The sequence below is a fragment of the Nyctereutes procyonoides genome, unplaced genomic scaffold (assembly GCF_905146905.1).
Source record: "Nyctereutes procyonoides isolate TBG_1078 unplaced genomic scaffold, NYPRO_anot_genome, whole genome shotgun sequence".
NCBI lineage: Eukaryota > Metazoa > Chordata > Mammalia > Carnivora > Canidae > Nyctereutes > Nyctereutes procyonoides.
Window position 1 is genome coordinate 7685140 of NW_026575032.1, and position 15517 is coordinate 7700656.

At 34.9% G+C, this 15517-nt stretch overlaps 1 protein-coding gene across 3 annotated transcripts in view; it reads right to left on the reverse strand.

Annotated features, from left to right (window-relative positions):
* SCLT1 (sodium channel and clathrin linker 1) overlaps positions 1-15517 on the reverse strand; it is a 188564-nt gene that overhangs the window by 39026 nt on the left and 134021 nt on the right. For all 3 annotated transcript variants that reach the window (XM_055317108.1, XM_055317107.1, XM_055317109.1), the window contains one exon: positions 13684-13880. In XM_055317108.1, coding sequence (XP_055173083.1) covers positions 13684-13880 — 197 coding nt within the window. The remainder of the gene's footprint in view (positions 1-13683; positions 13881-15517) is intronic.

The following is a 15517-nucleotide window of genomic DNA, read 5'->3' on the forward strand; positions in this document are numbered from 1 at the left end:
TGAAAGAAAGGACAAGAGTCCTTGACTATGACTTTAATTCCATACTATATTAGTCTTACTGGTCTAGTCAGTGTAATAGGTGAGAAAGGGAAATAAAATATATGATAACTGGAAATAAAAACAGTTATATTCAGAGATGATATAATTATATGTAAACAAAATCCAACACATTACAGAAAACAAAATGTATAGTTATGAACCAAAGTTGCAACAATACTGGCTTCTAGACTAATTGCTTTTTAAACAATGTATTAGTATCTTAAACCAGGTAGAAAACAAAAAGAGTTATATTTTGTTTTCTATATAATATAGGAGACTAATGAGTTTTGAAAAATTTTTTGGACACGATCATAAAGGCATAATTTTGTGACATCAACAACTGAAAGGAGTGGGGACAGAGTTATAAAAGATCAGATTTTTTTTTAAAGATTTTATTTATTTACTTATGAGAAACACACACACACACACAGAGGCAGAGACACAGGCAGAGGGAGAAGCAGGCTCCACATAGGGAGCCCGATGTGGGACTCAATCCTGGGACCCCAGGATCATGCCCTGAGCCAAAGGCAGACGCTCAGCTACCCAGGTGTCCCAGGATCAGAGTTTTTGTATGTTACTAAAGTTAAACTGGTATAAACTCAAATTAGAGTGTTAGAACTTTTAGGATGTTACATGTAATCTCCACGGTAATCACAAAGAAAATAGCTATAAGGCATACACAAAAAGAAACGTGACAGGAACTCAAAGTTTCATAAAAAAAATCAACTAAACATAAGACAGTAATGTGAGAAAAGAGACAAAAAAGCTGTGAAGTATATAGAAAACAAAAGAAAGTCCATTCTTATCAACCTTAAAAGATAAGGAAATTCTGGCACACACTACAACATGGGTGAGCCTTGGGGACTTTGTGTTGGGTGAAAGAGGCCAGTCACAGGGGTTAATGAATACCATGTGGTTCCACGTGTATGAGGTACTTAGAGGAGTCAAGGTCATAAAGACAGAGGTGGAATGGTGGTTTTCAGGGGCTGGGGGTGGGGGTGGGGGAGTTTAATTTAGTATAGTTTAATACATATGGAGTTTCCAATTTTCAAGATGAAAAGAAGTTCCAGAGAAGGATGGGTTGTGATGGTAACATAACAAAGTGAATGTACTTAATACTAATACTAATGTACTAATATTAATATTAATACTAATGTACTAATACTGAAATGTATGCTAGAAATGGCTAAGATGGTAAATACTATATGTATACTTTGCCACAATTAAAAGAAAAAATGGAATCAATCCAAAGGCCCATCAATTGGTGAGTGGATAAACAAAATGTGGTATATACCCATTCCACTGACTCATCAATAAAAACATACTCAATACTGATCTATGACACAATATGGATGAATCTCAGAAACATTATGCTAAGGGAAAGAAATCTAGATGCATAAAATATGTGATTCCATGTAGAGGAAATGTCCAGAATAGGCAAATCTATAGAGTCAGCAAGTAGATTATTGATTGCCAGAAATAGGAAGTTGGTACTCCTAGCAAAGAGAGAGATTTTGTGGTTTGATAGAAATGTGCTGACACCTGATTGAAGTGATGCTTGCACCACTTTGTAAAATTACTATAAATCAATGAATTGTATGCTTAACAGAATGAGTTACATGGTATGCAAATCATATCACAATAATGCTGCTGAAAGGAAAAATCAAAAAGAATCTACAGCTTTTGGTATTGCACAAGATTTCTGGTATCAAAAGGCATTTCTATTTCTTTATACAAGCAAAGGTCAGAAAACTAAATGAGAGATATGATTTATAATATAAAAATATTGAATACTAAAAATACCAACTAAATCTAACAAAGACGTGTAAGACTTGTACAAAGAAATTAAATAAACTTATTGAGAGGTATTAAAAAAGATGTAAACAAATGGAGAGATTCATGTCCAAAAAACTGGAATCTTTAGAATTTTAAATTATGTTGATTCAAATTTACTTGATTCAAATTTACTTATAGATTTGGGACAACTGGGTGGCTCAGTGGTTGAGTATCTGCCTTTGGCTCAGGTCGTGATCCCAGGGTGCTGGGACCGAGTCCCGTATCAAGGTCCCTGCAGGGAGCCTGCTTCTCCCTCTGCCTGTGTCTCTGCCTCTCTCTGTGTGTCTCTCATGAATAAATAAATAAAATCTTAAAAAAAATTATTTATAGATTCAATGTAATTCCAATCAAAATCTCATCACATTTCTTTATGGGACGTAAGAACACAATTTGAATATGCCATATGGAAATGTCCATAGCCAACAACAGGTATTTTTGAAAAACTGAATAAGAGGAATAGTTTTATCAGATATCAAGTCACTTATCTAATCTTGTATTTGTTTTCAAAAGTGTCTTCTAAAGATATAATGAACACAGCAGTATGGTATTGACACAGGACAGACCAGTCAAACATAATTAAGTTCAGAAACAGACACACACATATGGACACAAATTATGAAAAGGAGATACTGCAAAGTAGTGACGAAATGATAAGTTTGTCATTAAAGGTTGCAGGGATGAATGGTTACTAGATTTCTACCTTACCCTGTACACAAAATCAATTCCAGATTAAAAAATGATAAAAATGTAGAAGGTAAAATTGTAAAGCTTTTGGCAGGATGAAAGAGAGTATCTTTAGAGTTCAGGATAGAAAGGAAGTCATTAAAATAAGACACACAAAGCAGTCACCATAAAACCAAAGAAATAAACATGACTCCATTAAAATTAAGAACTTCTCTTTATTAAAACAGAGGAGCTAGAGGAGAGAAATTATTAGCCACAGAATGGGAAAAGATATTTGCAACACCTGAAAAAAAGGTAAACAACTCAAAAGAGAAATGGTTAAAAGACCTGAAGAGACACTTCACAGAATAAAAGTTCAAAAGGCCAATAAACATATAAAAAGATGCTCAACTTTAGCAGAAATATGAGAATTGCAAGCTAAAACTACAATGAGAGACCAGTAGTCATTAGAGTTGCCCAATTTAACACATCTGACTTTATTCACTGAATGAAGATGAGGATTATCAGAAATTCTCATATATTGCTTGCAAGAATGTAAATAGCTACAATTATTTTGGGAAACAGTGAGGCATTTTCTACTAAGGTTGAAAATATGCATGTCTTATGACTCAACAATTCTAATTTTAGGAATATACCAGAAAAAGGAAAGTCTAGGTGTGTCAGGATAATATAGAGTAATAAAAATAAATTCCATTATCCAGTGTATTGCTAATGGGCATCTGCATTTCCATTTGGGGACAATTAGGAAAAATGCTGCTATTAGCATTCTTGTAGCAGCTATATGTACGATCTTAAAGCTATTGTTTCTTTTTCTCCCCACCGCTCCCCAAATGGACTACACTGAAAGCTTCAGGAGAAGAAATTAGTAATTCAGGAACAAAGTGGGTAATGAAACTCTTGAACAGAGAAGAGTAAGTGAAAATCAACTCTGGAAATAGTATTCCATAACATGATTAAATAAGAACTCTCTTTTGTGATATTTTTCTTAGATATCCACATTTATTATCTTTTAGTGTTAAGATTTGTTGCATCTTAAAAAATAAGTAGATATGTTTCATTAAACATTTGCTATTATAGAATTTACAAACCAGGAATCATTAAAGATGTCATTTACTATTAATTTTTGGTTACCAGTATCTTTATGTTCCAGCAAACATGTTCCTCCAAAATTGTTACTCACTGCTGAGCTTTGGATCTTCTGCAGTGTATTTCCCACCTTCAACTCTCATGCCAGATCAATGTTTACTCCTAAAATCTGTTATGTTTCTCAGTATTGAAAACTAAATTTTGAGCATTCAAAGAAGCCTTTTGTTATCCTGAATAAGCTCATTAGGAAGAGTTTTACCAAAAGATAGATGACTTTTCAATCCAGTATCACTTTATTATCAGTAGATAGCAAGGAATTGATTATATCAAATAACCACAGCCATCAGATGGCTAAAATCAACAACACAAGAAACAGGTGTTGACGAGGATGTGGAGAATAAAGATGACTCATGCACTGTTGGTGGGAACACAAACTGGTGTAGCCACTCTAGAAAACAGTATGGAGATTCCTCAAGAAGTTAAATAGAATTACCCTATAATTCAGCAATTACACCACTGAGTTTTCCCCCAAATACAAAAAACACTAGCTCAAAGAGATGTATGCACCCCTGTATATAGCAGCATTATTTACCATAGCCAAGATACAGAAGCAGTCTGAGTGTCCATCAACTGATGAATGGATAAAGAAGATGTAGTATATATCTGTATATACACATATGCATATATATGATGGAATATTACTCAGCCATAAAAAGAATGAAATCTTGCCATTTATAATGACATGGATGGAGCTGGGGCGTATAATGCTAAGTGAAACATGTTGGTCACAGAAAGACAAATACCATACGATTTCACTCGTATGTAGAATTTAAGAAACAAACAAATGAGCAAAGGGAAAAAAGAGAGAGACAAACCAAGAAACAGACTCAATTACAGAGAACAAACTGAGGGTTACCAGAGAGGAGGGGAGTAGCGGGTTGAGTTAAATAGACAATGGGGATTAAGGAGTGCACTTGTCATGGTGAGAGCATCAGATGCTGTATGGAATTGTTGAATCACTATATTGTATACCTGAAACTAATATAATCCTGTATGTTAAAGAATAGGAATTAAAATAAAAACTTAAAAAAATAAAATACTAATTGGCAGCAGCAAAAAAATAATAACTACAGCTACTAAAGTTTCATGTTTTCAGATTTATTCTGCATATTTTTACTAAAAAAGTATTTCACTCAATTTCTTTTTATGATTATAGCCCACCTGGTTTTATGTCACCAGTGTGTTCTCCATCTTCCTCTAAGGTGATTCAAGTCTACTCTTCTTTTTTTATCTTCACTCTGTTTTGATGTTTTGTGCATACCACATGTGGGGACACCTCTATTTTGTGTTTTGCCTCAATTTATGTTTTGGAGGAAAAATAATTTGTGAGACTAATGATTTATCTATAATTGAAAACAACTATACAAATTTTTCTTCCCAGAGCACTTACTTTACAGGTTATTTTAAAAAGCATGAATGAGGGACACCTGGGTGGCTCAGTAGTTGAATGCCTGCCTTCGGCCCAGGGTGTGATCCCGGGGTCCTGGGATCGAGTCCCACATCGGGCTCCCTGCATGGAGCCTGCTTCTCTCTCTGCCTATGTTTCTGCCTCTCTGTGTCTCTCATGAATAAATAAATAAAATCTTAAAAAAAAAAGATAAAAGCATGAATGAGAGCATTTCAGATGTAAGAATTCAGTTTACAGGGCATTTGTTGCATAAATTAGGGTGTTTGCTGGTCAAATATATTTAATCCTATATATTAAAACATAAATGTACAGAATCCAAGATCAAAAAACTTAAAGCTTAAGATATCTATAATTTTTGAAGACATTATTTGATCTTCCTGAACTAATAAAATATCCTTTCAAAAATATGGATGATCTTACAACTCATAGACTCCTATGTAATAACAGGATAATTCAAGGGAAGCATGTAAAAATTCCTTGATAATAAAACATGTATATAATTTGGGTGAATTTTTTTTTTAAAAAATCAAGTACTATTCCTGAACTCATAAGTAGTAAGGGCCTTAACAATCTTTCTAGCCCAGATGAAAGCAATAGACAGGTTTGTGTTCAAACTATTTTGACAGACTCAAGGCAATTACGTTCTATATTCTATGTGCTTCCTTTTGGCAAAGTACTTTGCTTGATACTTCAGAGAATACAAACTAAAATAAAACACATTCACTATAAGTAACTTACTGGGAGTAATTAGCTGGTGTGTGGAAGTTACATATATAATATAGCAAAACCTAAGACATCCAAGAGAAATATTTTACAGGTTTAGAGTAGGATAGAGATTACAACAGTCACAAATATTTCTCAGTAAAACATATGAATAGGCACAATAATTGAAATATGTTTGTATCTGTATATAAATGTAGATGGGTATGTTGTGCACACACAGATATATCTATCCCATAAATAGCTTCCTGTCAGTTCAAGTCAGGATTTGCCATCAAAGTGTAGGCAGCTAACTTAGGAAAAGTCTATTTCCAGAGTTTTTTCAAATCTAAAATTATAGATAATGGATTACGGATCTTTATAAATTTTTTAAAGTCTAGAGTTTCCTCATGTGTAAAATGGAGAGTGTGATGGTTAATTTTGTGTCAATTTGTTTGGGGTGTGGTGCCCTGATGTTTAATCAAGCATTACCCTAGATGCTTCTGTGAGTGTTTTATTTTTTTATTTTATTTTTTTTTAATTTTTTATTTATTTATTTATGATAGTCACAGAGAGAGAGAGAGAGAGAGAGAGAGAGAGAGAGGCGCAGAGACATAGGCAGAGGGAGAAGCAGGCTCCATGCACCGGGAGCCCGATGTGGGATTCAATCCTGGGTCTCCAGGATCGCGCCCTGGGCCAAAGGCAGGCGCCAAACCGCTGCGCCACCCAGGGATCCCTTCTGTGAGTGTTTTAGATGAGATTTACATTTAAATCATTGGACTTTGAGTAAAGCAGAATGCCTTCTATAATGTGGGTGGACCTGATACAATTAATTGATGGCCTAACAGAACAAAAAGCTGACTTCTCTCAAACAAGAGGGAATTCTGTAAGAGACGGCCTTTAGACTTGAACAGTAACAATTGCTCTTCAGGTCTCCAGCCTGAATGTCTTTGGACTCAAAGTGAAACTCCTTGCTAAGTCTCTAGCTTGTTAGTTTTTTTCCTCAGAAAAACCTTAAACTTGCTAAGCTCCACAATCACATGAGCCAATTCCTTAAAGTAAACCTTTACACACACACACACACACACACACACACACACACACACACACCCTATTAGTTCTGTTTCTCTGGAGAACTCTAATACAGGGAATATTCCAGCATTTACTTCATAAAGTTTCTGTGATCATTAAATGTTTGTAAAGTGGCAAATAGTATATATGCAACAAATTATAGCTATCATAAATGTAATCATTAGACTGACGTTCATTTAAGTCTTTTTTATATTATATGGTTTCCTATTTCCTTATGTAAACATTGTGAACTGCCCAATATTACTAATTAAATTATGACAAACTCATGGTGGTGGCTAAGGACTGCATCAACTTAGCTAAGCTGGAACCACATTTCCCAGCATTCCCTCCCCTGCCTGGTCCTGGGTTGGTGTTGACCAAAGAAATTTGTGCAGCAGTCTCTGAAGGCTGGCAGGGCACCTGGCACTGTGGCAACTCACGCACATTGTTGCTGACATGTTAGGCCACTATGTTAGTGTGGAGCACTACTTGGATCTACAGCAACTCCATCTTCTGCCTCTTGGCAGATGTTCTCTTTCAGACTCTTGAGTCATGTCAAGATGCATGGTAAAGGTCACCAGTTTTTCTTGCAGGTCATCTACGGCAGTGTTGGAGATGATGAGAGATAAATGAAAACAGGGTTCTAGTGTGTCCTTATAGTTGCTTTCTTCACATCCAGCCTTTCTTCATGACTTTGAACTTAGCTGGCCCATAATGACTTCGGGCCTAACACCAGATGCAGAAACAACTGCACTGCAGTGGCTTCTCTACCAGCTCCCCCAACTGTGTCAAACTTAATCCCCCAAATAAATCCCATTTAGAGTAGCTCTGTTTTCCTGAATAAACCCTGATACACAGGAATTGGTTTCAATTCCAGAAGTAGTTCCAGAGGAATATAACCTCACAAATGAGTACTCTGATTCTAGATTATCTAGAATTGGTTCTCTGCTTTGATTAGATTTAAAAGTCACTGATAAAGGGCACACTGGTAATCCGTGCTAAACAATGGCAAAATAGTTACTTAAATTATCACCTATATAATCATGTGCCTATAAACGATAAGTTTTTGAGTGACCAAGTAGTTAAGGACATAAATCTCTAGTGAATGAAAGGTATAATGGGCCTTCTAGGCACATTGGAGAACTTTGAGGGTCACAATAAAGAGCTCGGAGTTTTAAATTCTGATCTCAAAGTCTAGGTTAGGGACCTGAAAGCTACTATGACTCCTTAAAAGAAAGCATATCTCCTCTGGCTGCAAAACTAAGATTTCTGATAATCAAATGCAAAGTCTTATCCTATATGTGGCTAAATTAAAACACAAACTGAATTCCCAACCTTGCAAGGTCTCTCCTTCCCTGAAAATTGGGAACATGTGTTCAGACAGACTTCAATGAAGTTGAGTCCTTGAATCCCTAAATTCTATCATACCTCCTTTGCCAGTAGAAGCAGTCCTTCTACACCATTTGGAAAGGTAAGTATCCTCTGCCTGAAGAGTCTGTAACAATCTCACCTTCAGGATTTGCCTCACCATCCTTCACTGATTCTATATCTATAGCCAGAATCAAATTAGATAGGCTCTAGACAATGACCAACAAAATTAAACCTTGAGGAAAAATCATTACATGATTCTGCTAATTGTATGTAGACAGAACCTGGGGAGTATGTGAGAGAATGGATCCTAAGGGTGCTGTATTACAGTGGAAGAGATAAATTAGATTAGGCCACATTTTTCGATATGGGTTGACAAAGGAGATATTCTGGATTCAGTATGTTAGCTCAAGTATCTTGACTCATTTGGTTAGTTGAAGAAAATCTGGATTCAAAGGTGACCTATACTGAATGATATTGCAAGGTAGGAAGACTCCTGTTGTGGTATAAAGCAAGGTTTGTCAACTATAGCACTTCTGACATCTTTGACTGGAAAATCCTTTGTTATGAGGGGCTGTTCTGTGTATTATACGATGTGTAGCAGCATCCCCGGCCTCTGTACATAGATCCAGAATCATCCCTGTCTTTGGATATTTTCAAGACAAATGTTCTAGGAAGGAGAAAAGGATAAAGTAGTCCTCATTTGAGAATCAGTATTGTAAACAAGTTATCAAAGTCTGGGGAAAGTTGGAAGGCTAGACTGAGCCTTTTTTTTTTTTTTTTTTTTTGTAAAAGCAGCTCATCTATCCTTCAACTCTGACCTTCAAGAGGGTCCCAAGGACATTTTTTCCACGAAGGCTGTGTGAAATATGGTCATAAGAATTGCTCCAATATTCCTGCAGAGCTCTATAGTGGTTATTCACTGTGGAACAGAAATGATAATGGCTACCATGGAACTGAACTTCCTGAATTCAACACTGATGATAGGATTTTCAATGGCAAAGGTGATGTAGCAGACTAAATCTCCAAAGAAAATGTGGTAATATTACTAGAATGGGCAGCAGAGTTGAAGTAGTTATCAGGAGAGTCTGATCTGCAGAGATCTTTGGGATTTGTTAATCACTGTGACCCTAAAACTGGTATAGATGGATGGTCTACCATTTGATTTGGAGAGGTAGAAAAGCTCTAGGTCTTGTGAATTGCAGCCTGACTTAAATCACTATAAGAAAGTGTCACAGCCCTATAACCATTTCTCAAACTTGAGTCAGGTCACAGACTCAAAGCCTCTTGAATAAAGGAAGGGGCTGCAGGTTCCTTTAAAAGGAATCTGTTACATATCCATATATTCTTCCTTCTGGCCTTCCCTTAAGGGATCTGTGAAGAGTTAGCAGGGTGACCATGCAGTGGGGAAGGAAAAATCCAGGTATTTTCAAGACTGCTGGACATTGTTGCTGAAAAAGTCCTAGAGACCCCAAGTAGCACTGTGGTCCACCAACCAGGAGAGGTTTATGCAGATTGGGTCATTAATGAAGCCTTGGCTTAAGTCTCACAACTAGTGTGTCTATAATCCTACTCTGGTTATTTCCCTGGTTTTGGGTTACATAATCAGAACATTGAGCAAAATGGCAAAATCCCTACACTGATTCCCTAACCAGTGAAGTAAGGGCAATTAGAGCAGGAAAGACCAAGTAGCATTCAATGAAGTATGGTGAGTAAAGGAAGGGTACAATAAAAGCTTGATTTTCCCCTTTATCTTTTTTCAGAATGAGCTGGTTCCATAGCATCTTCCAAAGGTGACCAAAGGCTTTTTAAATTTAATATCATTCTGAAGTCATGGATTTTTAATATATTTGACATAATTCAATTTATTGTAAATATTCTTTTTATGTTCAAATTGTTCACACATCAGCCAGAGGGGGTCTACTTAAGTTGGCTCCAGGGTCTTTCTGACAGGAGCCAAATAATCTTGATACCTTCCTTTACCTTTTGCTACATCCAAGTGTTTCCTAGGCTCATACTGTACTTTCCTATCCTAGACATGTAATCAATCATTTCTCTAAAGAGTCCTGTTTTCTTTTAGGATACGTCATTGCAACTGAATACTGGTCACTGCCTCTAGGTTCCTTAAGTGGACAGAGCCAGGAAATACATGTTTGTAAGAGTACAGTTCCCATGATAATATTCCAATTTCAAGTTAGAAATAAAGTTTTATTTATTTTGAGTTTCTTCCCTCTTATTATAAAAATCTCAGTTCTTAAAGGCATTTATATAATTATTCAATTCCTTTATCTTATAATTATAAGTTTCAGGATAATAATAACACCAATTTTATTTCTAATGATATAACTACTAAAAGCAGTTTATGGTTTTTTACATTTTCTTTTATCCTTAGGATTTATCTCACCAGGGATATAGTCTAATTGCTGTGTTTAACGTCATTTGAAATAACTTATCTGTATAGTTAAGCCATGAACTTCCTATACAATTAAGTTCATTTGTTTAATTTTACTTTCAATTTTTAGTTTTTAAAAATTTTGATTTAAGACATAATTAAAGAACATTTATATAGTTTCAAGCCTATATATTTATAGGACAAGATTCATTCAGAGAAGTTTAGTCTTCATCCTTTACTCCTTTCTCTCTCCTCATAGATAACCATTTTAGTTATTGTTTTGGTCATCTATTTTTAAGAAAAGAATATGCACATATGTGTATGAACATAGTCTATATATACCATGCTTGTATATATATGTACAACACATGTACACTTTCCCCTCTTAAAGGGTAGAATACTATATGCCCTGTGTAAACTTTGTTTTTTTTCACTTAATATGTTTTAGATACTGCTCCATGTCCTAAGATTTTGTCTGACATTACACTGAATCTACAGATAGTTGGGGGAGGAGGTTGTTAACAAATTTCTAACATTGAGTGTTCTGATCAATTAATCTGGTCTCTATTTACTTAGGTCTTCTTTAATCTTCCTGAAATCACAGTTCTCATATAGAAGTCTAACACATTATTACATTTATTCCTGAGCATTTGATGTTTTTTTGATGCACTGTAAATTTTACTAAAGTTTTATTTTGAAATATTTGTTGCAGGTATGTAGAAATATAATGATTTTTGAATATTTGCCTATTATCTATTAATTATTTTGGACTTAATATATATACGGTTATGTTGCCTGTGAAGATTGACTGTTTCTTTCCTTCCTTTCTAGTTTATATACCTTTTATTTAATTTTCTTGCCACAGTACACTGATATGAACTTCTCATACAAATATTGATAGAAGTGGTAATAATGAACTTCTTTGTTATCTTCCCAATCTTCGAAGGACATTTACTTTTTTTTTTTTTTTGCCATTAAAAATACTGTTTGCTTTAGAATAGATATCTTTACAAAATTAAAGAAATTCTAGGGCAGCCCCGGTGGTGAAGCGGTTTAGCGCTGCCTGCAGCCCAGGGTGTGATCCTGGGGACCCGGGATCGGGTCCCACGTCGGGCTCCTTGCATGGAGCCTGCTTCTCCCTCTGCCTGTGTCTCAGCCTCTCTCTCTCTCTCTCTGTGTCTCTCATGAATAAATAAAATCTTTAAGCAAAAAAAAAAAAAAAAAAAAAAAAAAAGAAAGAAATTCTATTCCTCATTTGCCAAGAGGCATTTTGAAATATCATTAAGTGGATATCAAATTTTATCAAATGCCCTTTGTGTTTCTATTGGGAACACCTTATGATTTTTCTCTTTTTAAAAAAGTTAATGTGGTAAATTATACTAACTTATTTTCTAATGTTTTAATAATTTAGCATTCCTGGGATAAGGCAAAATTGGTAATAATTATTTTTCTTAGTTCTTTTAATGCTCTTAATAGATGCTTTTTATACTTCATTTAACTTTTTTAGTTGTGGTGGAGCGCTGTCAAATTGCCTAGCTCACCACTAAATGGGAAACAAATTCTCTTCTCTTAAATTCATTCTAAATACATTTTTATTCCAGCATTCCAGCAAAACTGCTCTTTTCATGGCTAATAAAGACCATCAAAGAGTTTCAAACTAAAAGGTCCATTCTCTGTCTTAACCTTACTCAATTAGCAGCATTTTATAAAACAACAGTTAAGAGCATATTGTCATTACTGGTCATTTTGTTAGCTACGTGACTTTGAACAAGTTCCTTAACCTCCCTCAGTCTCAGTTTCTCTAACTGTAAAATGAAATGATGCCCTCAACTTTGTAGGTTTGTCAAGATTAATTAAGTACATGTAAGTTCTTTAGAACAACAAACATGTGCTAAGTAAATATCACCTATTATTATTGCTTATACTCCTGAAAAAATTTTTTTTTTTTTTTAAAGATTTATTTATTTATTCATTCAGAGAGAGCGAAGAGAGAGGCAGAGACACAGGCAGAGGGAGAAGCAGGCTCCCTGCAGGAAGCCCGATATGGGACTCGATCCTGGGTCTCCAGGATCACACCCCGGGCTGCAGGCGGCGCTAAACCGCTGTGCCACCGGGGCTGCCCTGAAAAATTTTTTTTAAACCATTCTATCATGATTCTTATTTCTCTGGATATTCTTTCTCAGTTTGTTTCAGTGGACTTTTCATCTCCCCAGACTTTAACTTTTGGAACTCAGTCCTCAGACAGTCTAATTTATCTGGACTTCCTTTCTACATGTTCTCATCCTATGACTTTAAAATCATGTGCATGTTAATGACTCCCACATTTATAGCTCCCTTTACAATCTCTTCCCTGAATTCCAAACTTACAGACTCAAATGACTAGTTGATACCCCGATATAAATGTTTTCTACGCAGCTCATATTTAACATGGCTCAAACAAACTTTTTTAAATGATCTCCAACCCTTTAAAACCTAATCCAAGTTACAATCATTTTATATATCAATTATTAGAGTACTTGTCTACCTCTCCCTTCTATCCTTTGCCTCTCTACAATCTATTATTCAAACTGCAATCAAACTGACTTATTGAACACTTAAGCCTGACCATATCACTCAAAGGCTCAAAGCCTTTCATAGCATCCCACTGCATTCAGCATAAAAGCTCAAGTACTTTCTGGGCAAGGATCAGCAAACATTTCCTTCAAGAGCCACAGAGCAAATACTTTAGGCTTTGCAAATCAATCAGATTCTATTGCAACCACAAAACATTATTATGTTATACCTATATGCAAAGAGTATTAAAATTCTAAACTGTCATGTTCATCAAAAAAATCATTATATTTTGTGGAATATGCATAAAATTTATAAAAATATGCAGTATGAGTTTGGGCTTATGATGCTTAATATTTTTCATAGCAGTTCAGTAAATATTTGCTGAATAAAAAATGTAAGATATTTTTACAAGAAGATTATGGCAAGGACATTAAATGTTAAATAATTAATTCCGTAAAATGTATCAAACAATTAATAGTGGACTTACTTTAGACTACTGATTCTAATTTCTGCACTTTCAGTAAGTTTCTTCGTTTCTTCTTTCCACCTATTAGCCGCCTTCTGTTGAGTCACTAAGAGATGCCTCAGTTCAACAGTGGAATTTCGATTACTGTCTTCCATCTCTCTGAGTTGTACTTCAAATCCATGTTCCTTTATTGAAAATTCATGTTCCATTGTACTGATCTAAGGAATAAAATGAACACAGTATCTTCTTTTTCTTTTTTGTAATTGTAGGAGATATACTGATCAATGATATATACAAAAGGAATCATTTATTGTGTTTTTGTGGCACAGAAATGTGTGGATGAGAAGTCTATATAAAAATTAAGTTTACAATTTGCTTTATCACAAATGAAGACTTAGCCTATATTAATTATATAATTAAATAATTATATATTATATATAAATTTATAATATACTATAAATTTAGTGAAACCAGAATTATGATAGACAATTTTTTTCCAACACTTTTCTCAACACCTTAAAAATGCCAGTAGGAAAAAAATATACCATCTAATAAAAAGTGCTCTTATTATCTACTTTAACTTCTGTTTCAAGTATCCATGGAGAATATTCATGCTCTTAGTACCTGAGAGTTTTTTACTCAAGCTATTAAAAAAAGGTTACTAATTGTTATAAACTCAGGAATAGGCAAATGGAATAGATATATAGGGAAACGTATAGATACAGGGAAATGTATAGATACAGCTCAAGTCACTTCACACTATAAATTCCAAATTGTCTTTCAAATGGTTTTGTAAAGGAAATCATATACAAGAATTCCTTTACCACTTCAGTTATGACATAAATAATTTTTTTTTCAGGAAAAGACTATAATGATTCTCAGAATCTCACATGGAAATATTTTCTATTATTTACAGGTAATTTATGTCATTAGAGTAAAACCACCTTAAGGCAGAATAAGCATATAAGTAAATGCTCTTTGGATATTCTAAAAGTTTTCTGGACTGGGGGATCAGGGAGAAAATTAAGCTGTAATGCTCTCAGGCATTTAATGAATGTAGTAAATTGCCCTGTCTTGTATGCCTCTAGAATGAAAACTACCTATTACCATTCTTGAGTCAATTGAGAAAATAGTCACTAGAACAATTTCTTTGGTGTACTCTAGGGCCATCTTTATCTCACTAAAAAAATATTATAAAGAATATCTTGTGGTATTTTTAAGTAATGTGCTTAAAAATCATCACAACCAGTATAGCCTCTAATAATTCATTAAACATAGCTACTTTCTTCTTCTTCTTTTTTTTTTTTAAGATTTTATTTATTCATGAGAGACACAGAGAGAGAGAGGCAGAGACACAGGCAGAGGGAGAAGCAGGCCCCATGCAGGGAGCCCGACACGGACCGATCCCAGGACCATGCCTCAGGCCAAAGGCAGGCACTAAACCGCTGAGGCACCCAGGGATTCCCCCGCTACTTTCAAAATCAAAAAAGGATGAATAAAGGACTCAACTTTACTCAACACCAAGGAAAACCCAACAATAGCAAAATTCACAGTTTGTGTGGTAAATTGCAAACATGCTGTTCTTACTACTTCTGCTTAAATGCAAAGTGCTTCCTAAATTGCTTAAATTTGCTTTCTCAAATAGGACAGGAGTAGAAATTTAAGACTATAAATACTGGCCCTGTGAAAACCATCTTGGATTTATTAATTCTGTATTATAAGCCTCCTGAGGCTCCTTGATCCTGCTACTTTACTAATTTTTTTATTATTGGATTCTGCAAATTTAGAATTTGCTACTTCTTTTCTACCTCAATCTCAATTTTGGAGAAACCACAGTTCTGATGAAATTAGGCGG